We start from the raw sequence: 19,443 nt of genomic DNA on the forward strand, positions 1-19,443 counted from the left end.
TATAAGTTTCCCTAGTCAAGGACCATTCCTTGACAAAACAAATATTCAAGGGATAGTGCGAATTCTTATCAAGATAAACACTTCACACAATTGGTCTTAGTTGGTCTTTGTCTTGTCCAAGACATCACACTTACCAATTTCAAATGTACAGGAGTAGAAAACATTTTACACTACATTTGATAAGTGTTTTAAACCTTACTTTATGTCACTCAATGTTACAATCTTGGAGTATGACTCTAAGAGTTGTTTTGGAACGAAGTATGATTCATCTTCTTGATTTTAACCATTCCAACAATTCATGACCCCTCTTCTTAGTCATAACAATGCACTAAGATGTCCTTAGAGTATGAAGTTGTGATATGGTATCTTAATCATTAAGATGATCATAAAACACGATACTAAAGTACTCTCCCATCTTTTCAGATCTGAGAAACTTTTATCGTTCTGCCTAATTTGATTCTTTCCCATTCGTTCTGTAACACATCGAAAACTTTTCAATGCTTCAGAATTATACTTAAACTTGTAAGTATAACCATATTTACTAAGCTTTAGCAAATCATGACGAATAGTCTTATCAATCTTTGTGGTGGACTTGACCAGTTCACAAGCATGTGTACTCGACCCCTTTAGTCCTATCCTTATTCACATAAGTAATTAGTCTTAATTTTCCAAAGATGAACATTCTCATCTATCATACAATACAGCTTGTATGATTCCAAGTTTCGATCCAATTGAAACTTGGGTGATGAGAACCTTTCCTCATTTGGTAAATTCAGACACTACCACAAATGAAAGAATCAAATCCACTTTCCAATATTGCTATTACTGGAAACACATAAGCAACAATTTTTCACAAATGCCATTGTAAGGATATTTTTAAAATAAATAAAATTAAAACCCCTTTTTTTTATTTATTGTTTATTTTAAAAACTTCGCAGAAAAACTTATCCTTACAATCCATATAAAAACCTTGTTGTTATCCATTCCTAAGTAATATATCATAACTCTTAAGCAACAACTCAAAATTCTGATCACCGAACCATGCGATCGAAACCCATCTTCGCAATCAGAATCAGCATATACTTCCTTTAAGCTTCCTATCTTTGCTTTGATTCTTAAAAAACATCAACATGTGACCCATTCACACTATGTAATAAGAATCTCCAAATAGGAACTTAATAGAGTTAGACAGTGGACTTTAACTGAAGTAGAGTCAAACGTTTTTGACTTGATCAATCTTATGATCTTTCAGGTAAATATGGCAGCTTCACAATCAGTGTCCCTCCCTTTGGCAATAAAACATATGGACCCTTTGGTAATGGCACATGAGACTGTCTCAGACTTAGCCTTTCTCTTCACCATTTGGTCAACCGAGTTGACTATGGCCGATCCATTTCCATTGGGAAGAGAAATCCTTTTCTAGATATCCAATGCTACCATTGTCAATGTCCATTTAAGGTTTGGGAAGTTGATCTTCTAACAAAATTGCTTTACTAGTGTTCCAAATCATTGTTGATTCCGCAGCACCAAGCAAATAGATAAGATCACTAAGGGTCATGTCATAGTCTATCTCATAGTAGTCCCAAAGGGATCACTATGTTACCAAGAAAGTGATTGAACATACAACTTTCACAAGACTTTGACACCCAACTCTCCCGGCTTGTCAATATGTGACTTTATCTCCAAGATGTGAGCACACATAGATTATGCTTGCCAATAAGGCTTGAGTGACCTTAAACTTGTGGGTTAGGGAGAATAAATAGAGGGGGTGGAGGAAGAGAAGCAAGATGTTGAGGGACATCATCTTTAAGAGGAAAGCTTGTTCCAAGCGATTTGGGAAGATCATAGTTGTCTGAACCAGACATCTTCAATGGGAGAAAATCAAGTTAGTTGATTCAAAATCCTTAATATAACACCCAATATGAAATATTAAGGCTAGGACCCAACACAATATTTTATAACTTGGAAGAGGGATGCCATAATCCAAGCTATAAAATATGTGAAGGTAGGCGAATGACGATTCACTAATTTCCACCATGAAAAAACGAAATAATTTATTAGGTTTTAATTGGATTTGAAACTCCTAGATCTTTTAAGATTCATTGAACTTTTCAATGGCATGTTTCAATCTCAAGTGTGCCCTCTCAAATTTTGTGACTAGGATGCCGAGGATCACAAAACAAGGTGTGAATAACCATACTAATTCACTTGGTACCCTTAATATTATCACCTAATCAATGTGTGGGTTAACCACACACGCTCCATTGATCTATGACAAACATTAAGTCACCCTTCGTGATCCTTACTAGTCCAAGTTAGTGTGTCGGTTAACCACACACGCTCCACCAACGACTTGGTAAGGTACAAAGTGTGAATTCCATGGACTAGCACCATGTTCACATTTTTCCTAAAGTAACTAAGATTGGGAATTAAAAATATATATATATTTAGTTACTTTATAATAATCATTATACTTTTAATGAGAATTTAAAGTCATTGTTCTACCCGTTCGGCTAACGACCCTCCACCGATCAAGGAAGCGGTGGGTAAGAGTGGACACCCATTAAGTTGTCATTTTATAGGCAACAACCTTATACCCCCCTTATAGACCGGCTTCGTGAATGAGGCCTACTAGCGGTAAAACGACTTAATCTTATACATATATATAAAAATTAACCATTAATGTTATAAATAGTATAAGTGTTGAATTTTAACAATTAAAACTCTAGGGTATGGAATTAAAGTTTGTGTGAGACTTTACAAATTCCAAAACTTGAGGGCAAGTTTTGAACAATTCAAAACCTTTTGGATATTCATAACTTATGAGTTTTAATTAAGTGTTTAAAACTTTTAATGAAGAGTCTCTTGGAAATCCATAACTTGAGGACAATTTATGGAGTCCATAAAAACATTTATTAGGAAAAAACTCTTCAAAAGTGTAACTTATGACTTCTTACAAAACATTTAAAAGAAAAAACTTTTGGAATTCCATAACTTGAGGACAAGTTATGGAGTTCATTCAATGTCATAAAGATCAAGAATTAGACTATCAAACAATTTGCACATAATTCCTATGATCTATCAAAACTCATAAGTTCATGAACATTCATAATCAACAACTTTCAAAAATAATATAAGCATATATAAACTTGAAACTTTGATTATAACTTTGAAATTGGTCCATCATCATCATTACCACATCAAAAGCAGGTTTTATAAGTTCAAAACATTTTAAGGTAATGATTCTAGACCAATTCCAGCACTAAAACTCAAAAATCTGCACTCAGGCCTGCCAACTCGTCGAGTGCATGAACTGACTCGGCGAGTTGGTTGAATATACACATGGACTCGGCGAGTACGATGAAGGACTCGGCGAGTTAGCTGTGTAGAATGCAGTTTTTCGACATTTTTCAGCAATTTGCATCAAGTATTCAAGAAAACAAGCCTAGGCTCTGATACCACTGTTGGGTTTTGAGAATTCTAACACTCCTAAGCGTAAATGCAACCCTAATAAACCTTGGATCTATGTTTTCTCTAAAATACATGCAAATAATAATTTCCAAGGTTTACACCCTAACTAGCATGGCATGAAGAACTAGAATCATAAAACACTAGAAGAATGACGTACCTTTTGATAGTGATTGATTGCTTGGAGTTTGAGAGCCTAGCACCAATAATGTGAATACCTTTTGATAGTGAACCCATGCCCTGCGGACCGGCCATGCGTAGGTGTACACACCTACTCAAACTATGCACTGTTATTTCTGACAGCATCCGAACACACCTTTCCCTGCTGCAAACCATCTTCCCGAATAATCTCACCTGATGTCATTTGACCATAGGGTTCTCACCAGAACCGTATTCACTTGATACCCACTATCTGCCTCCGCCTCACAATTCCAAAATAATCCGAACTTAATGACAGCATATTCCGATTCTTCAGGACACCATCACAACATCCCACGATGCTTTATCTCAATCAATGATCTCGCACTCACTGCATCATACACGAATACTGCCTCCCTTCATTAAAATCTCGAAAACGATCCTCATCTTGCAACACTTGCAACCTCTCCCTATCCGCCAATTTAGCCCTGAACCCATGAATCTGCCACATAATCACTGTAACCAGTCCTCTAACTGCCTCTGCACCATTCTCAAATCCCTTCAGCAATTACCTGGTTCTCCCCCACTTAGGGTTCGAACCATCGCCAATGGGCGCACTTTCCATCCATCCACAGACTGCTTCCATTAATAACATCGCATCTATTCTCTGATTGAGCTACGCAACGCTCAATGACCTAGCAATACCAAATACTCCGAATCACAGACGAAGCCCTCATGACTTCCTTTAATCATTCAGGACCTCATACTGCCCCATAACTGGACATCCCAACTGCCCCGATTCACCCAAGACTCTCCGATCCCACTATTGGCTCTATGGTACAAGAAATATTTCACCACAGACAAACCGCTCAAACACCCTGAAAAGATCACCACCAGTACTACTCCACGGCCTCCAATTTCTAGAACCAGAAACTCGATAGCTCATTCTCCTTCTCAAGAATGGAAACCACGTAACTCTCGCCATAAAAGGTGATGGCTCATCCATCAGCCGATGGCTTGACTCGACCCCCGCTCCTTCAACAACATCATCCCACTTATCCTTAAGTCGTGCAGTTTCCACTGGCACCTCACAAATAAAACCTCTTAAAACGAATCCCATTTCTCTTTCAAGCATACTCCCTCGAACTCATTCAAATTGGCCCTTAAGCCACATACTCTCTCATACTTGATCTCGGTATAATCAACACAATGACATAACTGGTACGACCAATAACACTAATCATCGTAGCCATGGTACTCGAACCATGTTGCTATCTCTCTGCCTGCTATAACTCATGGTTAACGAACCATGTTATCTTCTCTCAATCCGCTACATACCATGGTACTCGGACCATGACATCACTTCCCAACCTGCTTCCAAGCATGGTACTCAAACCATACAATCCCCTCTCATCTGCCACTGATCATGGTACTCAAACCATACAATCCCCTCTCATCTGCCACTGATCATGGTACTCAAACCATACGATCCCTCTCATCTGCTACTTAGAATCTCAGGAACTTTCCATGTATCGAGTATGGGTCCTCTGCTTTCAGTAGTACGGGCCCATACTACCTGCCACCTCTACCCATACTTTCCACATAAATCATTCCAGATCTCCTAAGTAGTTGCTCAACCTCCTCACTTACAATTTCCGCTCTGTTGGCCGCTCTTCCTTTGAATACTCTCCATTATCTGCCTACTCATCTAACAAAGATCACTTCCCAGGCTCTTCCTAGGTTCCCACACCTTCCTGCCATCAGCTGCTGAAGAACTCCTAGTGATGCCAGCCGTCTACCTCCTGAATATCGTCATATTTACTTAGTAGCCGACTCCCATCACCGAGAATTCCACAAAGCACGAATCAAGCAGCATTCGAGCATCGAGTAGTCCATTATCAACACGTATCACCACTCTAGGTTACAACTCCGCTTGCTACACTCGTAAAAGACGTCACCAAGCTCAAGCAACTCCACCCCTCGCGGGTATCCGACTACCTTCTCAGAAGGCTCCTCAAATGCTCATCTAGGTATCTCTCCTAGATTACTCCTCTGCTCAAATCCTTCTCTAAATAGGATTCCTGCAGGATACTCATAATCCGCACATACACAAAAGCAATTTACAAATAACAGTAACTCCTAGGCTAAGGCATCACAAATCAGGCCACTCTAGCGCTAAAATATGAAATACCTAGCCTACTCTCTAGCATATATAACATTTCACATATTACTCGTAACACACAATGTAAGGGTATTTTTGGGAAATCACCGTTCGGGTGCCGGCTGATTGTACACACTGCTCGTTGTCTCTTTCTCTTATAAATTCTCTTACTCATTTTTAGAAAACTCATTTCTTTTGAAAACCTTTTTCTCAATCCTCAGTTTGAGTCCGGACATACCCGAAGGTGCACCCGAATCCCTCAAACCAAGGCTCTGATACCAACTTGTAACACCGAAAAATTTTAAATTTATTTTACTCATTTTTATTTCATAAAAATGCACATTATTCCATATAAACATTTTTTTTGTTTAAAAATCATCAACAAGGTTTTCAGAACATTATGAAATTCCAGGATCTGTATTCATCACTCTTTGCTCTTGTGTGTGTGTACAATCGAGCCGCCGCCTTCCCACGAATCTGAAGAACCTGAAACACATAACACGGTAAGCACGAAGCTTAGTGATTTCCCCAAAATACCACATTCAACACATACGCCACTCAAGGCTACAATATCACCCTCCGGTAGGTGTGTCTCAACGGAACCCTCCAGTTCCGTATCATTGGACCCTCCGGTCCTGTCTGTATCGTTGGACCCTCCGGTCCGGTCTATATCGTTGGACCCTCCGGTCCGGTCTTATAACATAATACTTAATGTAAGCACATAAGACCCTCCGGTCACACATAACTACCACTCAAGGTAACGTATAGTGAGAAGACTCACCTGCTACTGCTGACTAACAAAACAAGATCATGCTGCTCCGAACACCGTCACGAACTCCACCACTGAATCACCGAAACCAAATAAAAACCATTAACAACCAAAATACCCCTGGAAGTCAACTGGTCAACTATTGGTCAAAGCCAACCCTCCTGACTGACTCTACTCGCCGAGTCAACCCGCTGACTCGTCGAGTCCCTAGGCTCTGAAACTCCCATAACACGACTCAACTCGTCGAGTCGTCCCAAGACTCGTCGAGTCCCACAACTCTGAGTCAAACCGTACTCAACTCACTGAGTCATCCTTTGACTCACCAATTCTCAGCTTAGCCTGGAAAAGGTTAGGACCTCACGATCAAACTCGCCGAGTCCAAGAACAGACTCGTCGAGTCCAAGGCTATCTTCAACCAACTCGCCGAGTTGTTCTTCCAACTCGCCAAGTTTCTGCCTATCTTCATGCAACTCGCCGAGTGCACCCATGTGACTCGCCGAGTACCACTAGCTCTTAACCCATATAGAGGCTTTCCAAGCCATGCAGGGTCTCCAATCCATAGATCTACTCTTATACAAGCCATCCATCACGTAAAGTGGCAAACTTTACGTGAATCCAAGGAGATCTAAGCATAATACACTCTTGGGCTAAGGTTTGGGGCTAAAAGACTTCATCAACAGCTCTTGAACAGGGACTTTATGCTCTTTTGGATCATCACTACTCTAGATCTGAGGTAGCAACCTCAGATCTAACCTCCAAACTCAACATAGCACTAGATATACACCCAAAAATCCCACAAATGATAGATCTAGATGGATAACAGCTCAAGCAACGAATCATTACCTCAAAAGAAGGCTCCAACAGAAGAATAAGTCAAAACCTTGAAAAGCCCCTTGCTCCAAGCCTCTTAATCTTCAAAGATCTCTTCAACAAACACCTCTTCAAGATCCAAATGTTCTCTAATTCTCTCACAACAAATATTAGGGTTTCTGGACTTCAAGGGAGAGCAAAGAGGCTGAGGAGAGGGTATTATGTTCTTTATATAGGGCCTAATCCCTGGGATTAGGGTTTTCTCCACACAGCACCAATTCGTCGAGTCCAGCCACCGACTCGCCGAGTTGGACACTAGACATGTGACCAGAATCGCGACCCTACTCGCCGAGTCTACCCATGGACTCGTCGAGTTGACCATTCACATTTTCACTTTGAACCCTGAACTTTGCACTCTGAACTCGGGATGTTACAGTTTACTCTACAGGAAACAAAAATCAGATAAAGTATTCATATAGTAGATGATTCTAAAAATATCCCCGACACGAGAACAAATAATCAAATATTGATATACTGTTCGTAGGGGTAGGCTTCAAAACCCACTTTTTGAATACCTTATCTCATACGTAAATGTGTATTACATGATTGCCTGTTTAATAAAATTTCGACGACATTTCCCCTTAGCTCCCAAGTATATATATATATATATATATATATATATATATATATATATATATATATATATATATATATATATATATATATATATATAATCATATTTTCTCATTATGGTATCCTACTTTTTTTTTCATTTTTTCCTTTATAGCATTGTACATTCCAAAAAAGCCCATAAAAGTTAAATGATGTTCCAATCAATACATAAGTACATATACATACAAATGCACTTAGATATACATCCTACACATATTTTATATTCGTTATAGCATCCTAATTTTTTCCATTTTTTTTCCAATATAACATTGTACTTTCCAAATAAGCCCTTAAAAGTTAAGTGATGTCCTAATCAATACATACATAAATATACATAGAAATGCACTTAAACATACATCCTACACATATTGCATATACACTATAAGATCTTACTTTTTTTCATTTTTTTCATTATAGCTTTATAGTTACCAAATAAGCCCTTAAAAGTTAAGTGATGTTCCAATCAATATATATACATACATGTACATACAAATACACCTAAACATATATCCTACACATTTTTCATATACATTATAGAATCCTGCTTTTCTTCATTTTTCCATTATAGCATTGTACTATTTCATTATAACATACAATTTTTTATGTTTTCAATGTAAACATATACATTTATACATACATATATACATACATTACATGCATTTACACATTGTATTCCGTATACATACATCATACACACATACATACATAATGCATACAATATGAAGGACTAGATTAAATTACTTCGTGAAGTAGAATAGAACATGTGGTGGAACGAAATCAAAATGGTGGTGGTGTTGTGGTGACAGAAAATCCAAAAGTTGTGGTTGTGGTGATGACAACCCGAGCTTAGAGGTCAACAAAGCTTAATACACAAAATCAAGCAATCAACTCAATAGATAGTCATTGGAGGGAAAAGAAATCAAAAAAAGAGGAGAAGCATTGTCTTGGCAAAAAATCTGGTAGTTGTGTTGTATCGCCGGTGTTACACCTTCTGTCGCCGGTGATAGAGAGTGCATGGGTTTCGATCGATTTGATTGTCGAAAATCAGGAGAGAAAAACAAATGGGTAAAATCGACAGAATATAGAAACTGTGGATAAAGGAAGGGTATATCTACACACACCTTTAGCGGCGAAGACTATTAGCAGCGATGCAAGGGTTTTAGCTGGGACACTAGGGTTTTAGTAGCGACACCATCTAGAGAGAAATTATACCGTTTTTTTTAGCATTAGCGGCGACGATTGTCGTCACCATTGACATCGCCGCTAATAGTTTAAGTGATATTCATTCCTAGTCGTTTGATTAGGCCCATATCAATGCACACAGGTTAACCAATTCATGTGACGCAGGTCGCAGTTTTTTACCTTTAGTTGTGAGGCTATTAGCGGCGACGCACACCTTTAGTAGCGACATGTAACGCGAAAGTTACATGTCACCACTAAAGTTGCAAATCGCCGCTAATGGCGTGGCCACTATTTTACTGATTTCGTGTAGTGTTGGTATTGCAGTCGGTGGAGGGGTGATGGCCAAGGTAGGAGTGGCGGTAGGTGGCGGAGGTAGAAGTGGGGGTGGGTGGCGGAGGTAGCGTTGGTGCCAAAGGTGGTGGGTGGTGGCGTACGTTGGAGTGGCTGTGGGTGGTGGTGGTGACGGAGTTGGGAGTGGCAGTGAGTAGCGGTGGTGGTGGTGGTGGTGGTGGTGGTAGTGGAGGAGGTGGTGGTGGCGTTGGCGGTGACGGCGGTGGTAGGAAAAAAAATACCACATTAGGATTAGCGTCCTTGAGCTAATTTTTTAATTTGTATTTTGTAAAAAGATTTTAAAAAGACATTCTATGGCCCTTTGTTGTATAAACAACAATATTCTTTTTTTCTTAAACGTATTTACTCAGCTAGACATGGCAAAAGAAACAAACACCACCTACTTTCTAAGGAATTCGAGTTTCTAATTAATAAGCCACGTGCGTACTAGGTAAGCTCCTCTAAGCAAACTCCATTACAGCAATAGTGTGATCCTACCGGTAAGACTATATATAATACTAGGATTACCTTTAGTATGTGATATCCCTTAAGAGCCTACATACAGATTGTAATCAGAACCTTGAATCAGATTATTACATTATCTTTGTATCCTCCAGCAGTCCGACTATAACAACCACCGTCATCACCACCAGCTATCACCATCAGTCCATCACACAACAAATCCAGCCCCTGCTCTGTTCCTCCGTCCATTACCCTATCTTTTCCATACATCGTCGGCTGATATCAAAAGACCATGTCATCTTCAGGGTTAGACCTCAAAAAGTATCTAATTCCACTGGAAGAGATCAAGCATGCCACCGATGACTTCAGTCCGCATAGATGTATTGGAGGAGGTGGATTCGGCAAGGTCTACCAAGGACAACTCTCCACACAAGGGCAAAACTGCATAACTGCTATCAAACGCCTAGATCAAGATAGCTACCAAGGAGAGCATGAGTTCCGCAATGAGCTTGAGATGATCTCCAGATTCCAACATAAAAATATCATCCGTTTTTTTGGTTACTGTGATGAAGGCAAAGAGATGATTATCATTTATGAGTATGCTACTAATGGAAGCCTCGATCATCACCTTGAAGATCCAAATAGGAGGCGTTGCATAACATGGATACAACGATTACAGATTTCCATAGGAGCGGCAAGAGGACTCGGTTACCTTCACTCGGGTCTTGGAGAGCACAACAGAGTGATCCACAGAGACATTAAGAGTGCAAATATATTGTTAGATGAGAATTTGGTTGCAAAAATTTGTGATTTTGGTTTGTCAAAATTGGGTCTCAGAAATCAGCCAGAAACCCAAATCTATACAAAGGTTGCAGGTACCCAGTTTTATTTGGATCCCACTTACCATGAAAGCGGCATCCTCCATAAAGAATCGGACGTTTACTCATTTGGTGTGGTGCTTTTTGAAATGCTGAGTGGGATGCTGGTTTATAGTAGACGAAACATTGGAGATGATAAGCCACAATCTCTCATAAATTTTGTCAGGCGATACTATCACACCAGCCTCGACAAGTTGATTGATCCCTATATAAAGGATGAAATTGATAGCCGTTCTTTCGAAACGTTTAAAGAAATCTCATATCAGTGCATCAGTTTCAATCTAATGGAACGCCCTACAATGGACACAGTCATTGCTAGGCTTGAGGAAGCGTTGTCGTATATCCAAGTAAGTCTTTTCACATAATTATTTTCAAGGAAATCTAGTTTTATATTCAAGAATAATTAAAAATGTCATCGACTATAAAAAAATTGTAGTATTCTTGTATGTGGTGAGTATTGTTTTCTTTTTAAGCAAATCATTTGACGCCAATTAAGAGATGATAGGAAAAATGTTGGTCCAATGCATTTATCATCGTTTACAAGATGTTTAAAGTCTCAGATCCAAACTACCTTCTTTTAATATCATGTCACGTGGTATTACGTATTTAGCTTGATATCTGGATGTTATGATATAATTTACTAAAAAAAGTAATTAATTAACCTGTTGCCATCCTTTTCTAACAAAAAATGTTATGACTTATGATGTAATTTTCAAGTGATTATTTGGGAAATTAGAAATGTATTGATTTAATTAGTACATTATTTAATGTGCTTATTGCTAATGTTTCTTGTCTTATGTTAGATTCCGGATGTACAGAACAACCTTGGGCAACAGGATCACATGATTCCTGTCAACAAAGAATATGTACAGAAGGAGATGGTACGTAATTGTATATATATACCACCATGTTTATCTATATGGATTACGTCAACATGCTTTTTTCTGAAATGTGAATTTATGGTTCATTTTTTCATCAGGATAAGATCAATCTAGATGATAGTTCTGGTTCTAATGATCATATTCCTATCAATGAATCTTCCAAGATAATAAGAGTAGATGCTGAAAAAATTCAAGCTTTGAACCAAGTTAGAAGGAAAAAGATTAAAGATGATCTCAAAAACCAACCATTGATCAAAGTTCCAAAGATTAAGAGGCCAACAAAACCATTTACTCGAATTCAAACAGGTACTAACCCAACTCCTATTCAGTATGTCATTCCAAAAGTACCACCTCCTCAACAAGCACCTCCAACAAAAAATGTACTTAAAGGCATTGTGATTGGTGAATCCAGTCCAACTCCTCCACCCGAAACAACTGCTGGATCTTACAAAGACAAAGACAAGGATATAGTCATTGAAATTCTGAAGAAAAGCTAAAAAAAAAAAAAATTTACGATATATGATGAAGATGCTCAGCTTGCCAAAGTTCATAATGAGAACCTTGGTAGTCGAATTGCATGCTTATTTTATTTTTATAGGTAGGTTCCCGTAAATAACACCTGTTTAAGGAGTTATTATTTGATTACAACACCTAATAATATTTAATTATTTAAAGACAAATGTTTCCTGATTATAAGGGTTTTAGGGTATCATTTGGAAACTCTGTAAGGATATTTAATATATCCATTTGGATGTCAAGTTTTATTGATTCTTCATCTTTCTCTTCTCCTATGTAACCTAATACAAGAGTTCCATTTTCATAGTATTTTTTTTTTCCATTCACTACAAGAAATACCGGTGCCACCAATAGCGACGACAAATCGAAAAGTTGTCACTAAAGGTTCTGTTACCGTTATCGGTGTCACCGGTAATATTTACCTACCTAAATCTGCATTTTCATGTTCTGTTGAATGCCAACCGTGAGATCGTTTTTCTAATCCAATGGATGAGAAACTCATGGAACGCACAAAACCAATACTGGCGACAAAATGTCGCCGCTACAGACCTAAATTGTTGCCGCTAAAGGTTAAAAAAATGCGCCTTATTTTCCCTCTTCGTAGGTCGTCGCTAAAGATTAGTGTCGCCGGTATTAATTCATTTGCCGCTGCTATTGGGTGTCGCCGCTAAAGATCAACGCAGATTACTCCCAATCACTTCCTCTTTCTGCTTCGATTTGCTCTCATTTTGTTCCATTTTCTCGATCATTTGCTCTGACGATTCTCCCTTCCTCAAACGATTCTAACAGCCCATAGTTGAAGAGATACCGCCAGCCACCGGAAACTTCCCCTCTCCGGCCACCGACATTGTTGCTGCTGTCGATTTCCTTCTCCCAGGTTCGTGTTTCCTTCCTCATTTCTTCCTTTCTTTCTATTTTAATGTTGATTTCCATAAGCATTTGTGATTAATTGCATTTTTGATGACTAAATGTGTACAAAAACATTAACTACTAAATGTGGACAAAAAAAAACATTAAATGATTAAATGTGGATAAAAAAAAACTCAATAACGAAATATGTACAAATCAAAAAATATATTTAATGTTGGTTTTTTTTTTGAAGAAAAAAAAATTAGGTCGTACAAAAATCAAAATGTAAGGCCTTATGAAAGTCACCATAAAAATTTCTAGCTAAGCATATACTTGCCAATGTTTTATCATTGGTGCTTTATGTTAGGAAATAGTATTTACACAAGTTCAAAAGCTGAGATTCGTGAGACGTGGTTATTTGAAGTGCATATGTGGTTACACACTGAAAATATATAATTCTATCATATATCAATCTTTAATTCAAACGTATCATCTAATACCTTATATTAACACACAATATAAACATATGCAATATTCTAATCCGATCTAAAGATGTATCCGATAAAGAAGATATATTATATATATATGTTTTAATTTTTAAGCAATGCAAACACAAAATATCAAAAGTAAGGGTCAAACTAATCTTGAACCCCTAACACATATATAATTTTGTAGTTACTTAGAAAAATATAAGATAATGATTGCACCTCATTTTTTCTTCATACCAAAACTACCATCTTAAATCATACTCTATACAAAAATCCATATTCCCTCCCTCAAAAATCCTCTTTTCATTTTACTTTTTGTTTAAAACCAGAGCCACATTACGAAGCTCCTCAAATGCATGCATTGTATCCACATCAAATCCACCAGCAAACTACAAAAAAGTAGACAAGAATGATATTCAAATAATATTTCATATCATGTGAAATTCATATAATTTTCGTTGTTGTAATATATATGTAAAAAATATATATATGAGAAACCTGATGGATACGAAAAGCAAATCTGACTCCTTGAAGCAACATATAATCCATTGAAGAATCTTTATCTGATGTTCCCTTGATTTGAAGCTCTGTAGCAACTCTTCTCATGTACTGCTTCGCCAACTTAACCGATCCCAACTTAATCTGCCACGAAAATGAAGACCAAAAATTAAAAAATTTGTCTCACTGACATCAATCTCAATAGCAATCTAATACATGTCAAACACAGTACAACCTGTCCTGTCCTGTTATGTTCTATGCAACAAACAGACCACCGGTATAGGCAATGTGCTTTATTTTTACCCATAATAGCATCAAACCTATATTTTTTTAGGGTTAATATCATAATAGACGTTATATTTTGTGTTTCTTCCGAATTAAACTTAATCTTTAGAGTAAATTACACGAATGGTCCCTATGATAATTTGCACGTTTGGTTCCTAACTTATTTTTTAACTCGGAAGGTCCTTACTGTTTGTTTTTGTTACGCACTTGGTCCCTGTGTCTTACCTAAAAAGACTATTTTGCCCTTGTTTTTGTTATGCACTTGGTACCTGTCACCATTTTTCCCTATTTAAGTAATAGTGTTTTTAGGTAAGACAGGGACCAAGCACGTAACAAAAACAAATAGTAGGGACCTACCTTGTTAAAAAAATAAGTTAGGGACCAAGCACGCAAATTACCCCAAACCATATGGACCATTCGTGTAATTTACTCTAATCTGGATGTTATTCTATTTTTTTGAAAAAGACCTTGTATTTTTTTGTTTTTTTCTGAAAAAAACCTTCCACCTTCAAACTATTTCCAAATAAACACTCAACTTTTTTTAGTTTTTCTCGAAAAAACCCTCACATTTTACAAGTTTTTTGGGAAAAAAACTAGAAGGGCCAGATTGGAAAAAGTGAAAAAGTGCAAGGTCTTTTTCAGGAAAAAAATAAAATGGACGTTTAATCCGAAAAAAAAAAAAAAAAAAAAAAAAAAAAAAAAAAAAAACAAGATATACGGTCTTTGACGAGATTAATCCTTTGTTTACCCTAGATAGCAATATACTTATATATTTTTACCAATATTAGCATGATGTAGCCAAAAATAACAACATACTTATTTGTTATATATTGTCATTATAAACAAAAGTTGTTAGTATGTTGCTATTATGAGCCACATATTGATCTTACCAATAAAAAATGTACATATGTTGCTATTATTTGTAAAAAATTAAGTACACTAAATATATTGGAAAAAAAAAAGTAAAAAGAGAGCAAACCTTATTTAATATTCCTGTATCAAGCATCCAATCTGTGGGAATATGAAACTCTTTGCAATTACGCATCAATACATCTCTTGTTCGAAGAAGATTATACACAATACGCTCCATTCTACAAAATATACACCAAATAATTTTAATTTCAAAGATAAAGATTTGTAACAAAATGAGCTTATTAAAAAATGGTGAATATGTCTTACTTTTCAGATAAAGACACCATTTTTTTCAATGCCATGTCACATGGTATGTGGAAATTGTCTTTATAATTTGAAATTTCATGTTCCAATTTCTTTAGATCTCGATACGCAAATGCTGCTTCTCTTAATGTGTCTGCTTTCTTTTCTGGCCAATCAAAGTGTTTCAAAACAGCCCTCTCATCCACCTTTTAACAATCATAAACAATCAATCATCGGTTAAAGAAGGCAAAAATTTCAAGAAATTTATAGAATTTTGTTCTTTTTTTTAGTGATTACAAGATCTAAGAGCCAATAGACTTACAAGAAAGCAAAGTTCATCATCAAGCCACTTCACAAAAGCCACCACATCTTCTATATCTGGATAAACAGCATCATTGACTTCTCTTATTAATGAGTTCACAAATTCTCCTTGTGTCTCAACATCTTCCTTTATCTAAACATTAAAAAAAAAACATTATGTTATGAAGTACACACATCAATCAAAGAAACATTTAGGGTTAATCTCATAAAAGACCTTAAACTTTTTTTGCTTTTTCTTGATTAAACTTCAAATTAAAGACCTTGTATTTTTTTCATTTTTTCGATCTGACCCTTTTAGTTATTTTTTTCAAAGAAATTGTAAGATGTGAGGGTTTTTTCGAGAAAAACTAAAAAGGTTGAGGGTTTATTTGAAATCAATAAGAATGTTGACGGATTTTTTCGGAAGCAAAGACAAAGTTGAGGATTTTTTTGAGAAAAACCAGAAAAACCAAAAAGTTGAGGGTTTATTTGGAATCGGTAAGAATGTTGAGGGATTTTTTCGGAAGCAAAGACAAAGTTGAGGGTTTTTTTGAAAAAACTAAAAAGGTTGAGGGTTTATTTGGAATCAGTAAGAATGTTGAGGGATTTTTCAAAAGCAAAGACAAAGTTGAGGGCTTTTTTTTGAAAAAAACTAAAAAAATTGAGGGTTTATTTGGAAACAAATAGAAAGTTGACCTATTTTTTTCTGAAAACAAAAAGAAGACAAAGTTGAGGGTTTTTCGGGATATATATATATATATATATATATATATATATATATATATATATATATATATATATTCTTTTTCAGGCAAAAAATAATGCTGAAACTAACACAAAATACAAGGTTTTTATGAAATTAACTCAAACATTTATACAAAAGGGTTTATTCTAATCCAATCAAAGAATCTTTTTCAGGCAAAAAAAAATAAAGTTGAGGTTTTTATGAAATTAACCCAAACATTTATACAAAAGGGTTATTCCAATCCAATCAGAGAATCATTTGTGCAAAATGTAAATCTAGAGATGATAAATTATAGATGAAAAGGAACTTACAGCAAGTAAATGAGAAGACCGATTTTCAATTTCACCAATCATACTATTTCTAACATTATTAACCTCAGAAGCATCACAAATCCCATCATTTAAAGAATCTTTTCTGGAATCTCTTTTCATAAGAGAATGATAAAACTCAACCACTTGTGGAGCCCTTTGAACAACCCCACCACCGTTACTCCGCCCTGTGAACTTCGGAGGTGGTGGTGGAGGTGGCGGTGGTGGTGGTGGTGGGATTTGACACTTTACCTCTTTATGCTCCTTTTCAGTGAAGGTAGAAGGTCTAGGAGGAGGATTAGGAACCCTAAGAGCTCTTTTTTCAACATCCATTAATGTTTTCAGCTTTGTAGCTTCTCTCACTTGAATAACACTTGAATCTACTTCCTCCATTTCCATTGAAGATATGATAAAACCATCTGATTGTCTTCTTTTATTCACAACCAGTTCTTCTTGACAACAATTTGCGCCACTGATTGAGTGTCTTCTTCCTTCTAACCATCCGAGGTTGAGTTTGTAATTCATGGGTTCGGAGACTTGTGATTCTTCATCTAAAACAGGCCATTTTTTCCACTTTTTAATCGAATTTAATATCTTTTGAGTGCTACCATGTTCGGAAGTTTCATCACTTGATACAGAAGGATTAAGCCATTCGACAGAAGCTGGGCTTGATGATATATCAGAAGTCAAAAAAGTCGAATTTTGAAGCTCGTTTTTGAGACAGGAATTGACCCATCTAAGATAAACAAGCTCCTCGACTTCGTTTAATCGACTTACCTGTAGATCTTCAACTTGTTTGCATAAATCTTCGTTTGTTTGTCGTAATATGGATGCTTCGGATTTGATCTTTTGGATAAATTCATTCTGTCAATCGTTAAGAGATAACCAAGTCAAACCAAAAATTAGATTGTTAGAAATTTAATGATGTAAGAAGTTACGCACCTCGGAATCTTTTGCTAGGGAAGCTAACTGAGACTCCATTGATGAAATCCTGCAACAGAGGTTTCTCTTTTGAAGATGAAGCTCAGCATTTAGTCTTCTTAATTTAAGAACATCTACCTCGACATTGTTCACGACTCCCTTCGCTAGATTTTCTTGTAACTGATGAGAATTCAACTGTTCAGAGAGACTGGCGTTTTCTGATTCTAGCAAATCGATTTTGCTTTTCAGAGAATCGATTTCACTCGTCTTTGATTCAACCACCCTTTCGAGCTCCAAAGCCTTGAGGTTTTTCCTCTTGAAATCAGACAACTCAGCTTGCAACTTAGCTTCTCTGTCTTTAGATGCTTGGAGCAAGCTTCTGAGCTGATCAAGCTCAGCGAACAGATCTCGAGACCCTGAAGAAGACGAAGATTTATACAGCCGCTGGTTCTGGTTCTGGTCACAGTTGTGATGAATCCCTTGTGGATGAACTTGTGTGGCTGTAACAGAACACGACAAATCTCCGATCAGAGACCGTTTTGCTCGATTAGAAGCAAAAGGGTTTTTGGAGTTCGTCGGGATGGTGAGTGGCTGTTGTTGCGATTTCTTCGTGACTTGTTGCGACCTGGTTTTCTTATCAGCTGAAAAACCTTTCACAATGTTAGAACCCCATATCGATCTGGGTTTCAAATTCGATGATGGGTTGTTGTTTTTACACTTCGATGGTGGTTGATTCTCATCAGCGAACCTCGATGATGGCTTCAATCTGCTATCCGATGATAACTTCGTCTCCCCCATCTGAAAAAAATCGAGTGATCGATTTACCAAACACCGAAACTTCTAGAGATGGATTGATTCAGATTTCAGAACTCAGAAGATTAAGAACAAATCGGCGAATTGCATTGGGAAGTGTTTGGGGGGAGCGGAGACGGCGAGAAAAGGGGCGAGTTGTCTGACGATGTTTCTGCTTTGTGCATTTGAATATTTGAATTTCGAATGTGTAGAGGGGTTGGAAGACGCAATACCTTTTTTGAATGCAACGATCAAATTCTAGGGTGTGGGCCCTAATCTGATTTTGGGTGAGCAGGGGTGGAGTGTTCTACTGCCATTGCTGACACTGTTGAGGACTCATTCTTGAAAAGGACATGATATACAATTCAAAAAGGACGAGGGGGTGTCTTGACAAATGGCGATATTTTTGTATTTTTTTTCATAATAAAGACAAGATATTAAAGAAGTTGTTGGTTAAAATTTGTTCCTCTTTTGTCATGTAAGGGTTAAAAGTTGTAGGATTCAAAACTTAAATTAATTCGATTTTGAAGTGTTTTTATATTGAATTATGTATTGGATGTAGTTATTAAAAAATGTTTATTGAATAATGTTTATTTTGTAATAATAGCTTATGTATTACATTAATTAATTTAAAAAAAAAAAGTTAAATATAAATATCAAAACATTTGAGAATTTTGAATTTATAAGAAAATAAGAAAAAATAATGAATTATTATAATATAAATGTTTTTTATATTTTAAATTAAAAAAATAATTTAAATACAGAAAAAAACTAATGAACTTTACTTTTAGGAATTTTGAAATTAAAAAGTAAGTTTATTAATGAAATTAATATT

The 19,443-nt window shown here is 36.6% G+C and overlaps 2 protein-coding genes across 3 annotated transcripts; one reads left to right on the forward strand and one right to left on the reverse strand.

The window, feature by feature from the left end:
* Window positions 1-10,087: 10,087 nt before the first annotated feature.
* LOC145070823 (putative receptor-like protein kinase At5g39000) lies at window positions 10,088-13,162 on the forward strand. 2 transcript variants are annotated; one of them, XM_079017789.1, is made up of 4 exons: window positions 10,088-11,217; window positions 11,674-11,751; window positions 11,850-12,057; window positions 12,872-13,162. In XM_079017789.1, exons 1-4 carry the CDS (start codon window positions 10,285-10,287, stop codon window positions 12,880-12,882), a joined length of 1,230 nt encoding a protein of 409 aa, XP_078873915.1. In that variant the 5' UTR covers window positions 10,088-10,284; the 3' UTR covers window positions 12,883-13,162. The 2 variants fall into 2 exon arrangements, with proteins under 2 accessions (XP_078873915.1, XP_078873908.1); XM_079017782.1 differs by lacking the exon at window positions 12,872-13,162 and having other exon boundaries at window positions 11,850-12,526.
* A 509-nt stretch (window positions 13,163-13,671) lies between these two features.
* Window positions 13,672-18,929, reverse strand: LOC145098299 (protein CHUP1, chloroplastic-like). The gene is made up of 7 exons (XM_079035940.1): window positions 17,838-18,929; window positions 16,899-17,759; window positions 15,865-15,996; window positions 15,567-15,748; window positions 15,367-15,478; window positions 14,103-14,246; window positions 13,672-13,993 (listed from the first exon to the last, which is right to left on the reverse strand). The coding sequence occupies exons 1-7, from the start codon at window positions 18,612-18,614 to the stop codon at window positions 13,913-13,915; spliced, it is 2,289 nt and encodes a 762-aa protein (XP_078892066.1). The 5' UTR covers window positions 18,615-18,929; the 3' UTR covers window positions 13,672-13,912.
* Window positions 18,930-19,443: the final 514 nt, after the last annotated feature.

The sequence above is a fragment of the Lactuca serriola genome, chromosome 1, assembly GCF_051521515.1.
Source record: "Lactuca serriola cultivar US96UC23 chromosome 1, Lser_US96UC23_V15, whole genome shotgun sequence".
Taxonomy (NCBI): domain Eukaryota; kingdom Viridiplantae; phylum Streptophyta; class Magnoliopsida; order Asterales; family Asteraceae; genus Lactuca; species Lactuca serriola.

What these genes read in the sequence shown, in the direction of transcription:
- LOC145070823 (XM_079017782.1), top strand. Translation starts at nt 10,285, where the DNA reads ATGTCATCTTCAGGGTTAGACCTCAAAAAGTATCTAATTCCACTGGAA. An exon ending in AAGCGTTGTCGTATATCCAA is followed by an intron (nt 11,218 to 11,673) that starts GTAAGTCTTTTC and finishes GTCTTATGTTAG; the next exon opens with ATTCCGGATGTACAGAACAA. An exon ending in AATATGTACAGAAGGAGATG is followed by an intron (nt 11,752 to 11,849) that starts GTACGTAATTGT and finishes TTTTTTCATCAG; the next exon opens with GATAAGATCAATCTAGATGA.
- LOC145098299 (XM_079035940.1), bottom strand. Translation starts at nt 18,614, where the DNA reads ATGGGGGAGACGAAGTTATCATCGGATAGCAGATTGAAGCCATCATCG. An exon ending in GGTCTTCTCATTTACTTGCT is followed by an intron (nt 15,997 to 16,898) that starts GTAAGTTCCTTT and finishes TTTAATGTTTAG; the next exon opens with ATAAAGGAAGATGTTGAGAC. An exon ending in TTGCTTTTCGTATCCATCAG is followed by an intron (nt 13,994 to 14,102) that starts GTTTCTCATATA and finishes ACTTTTTTGTAG; the next exon opens with TTTGCTGGTGGATTTGATGT.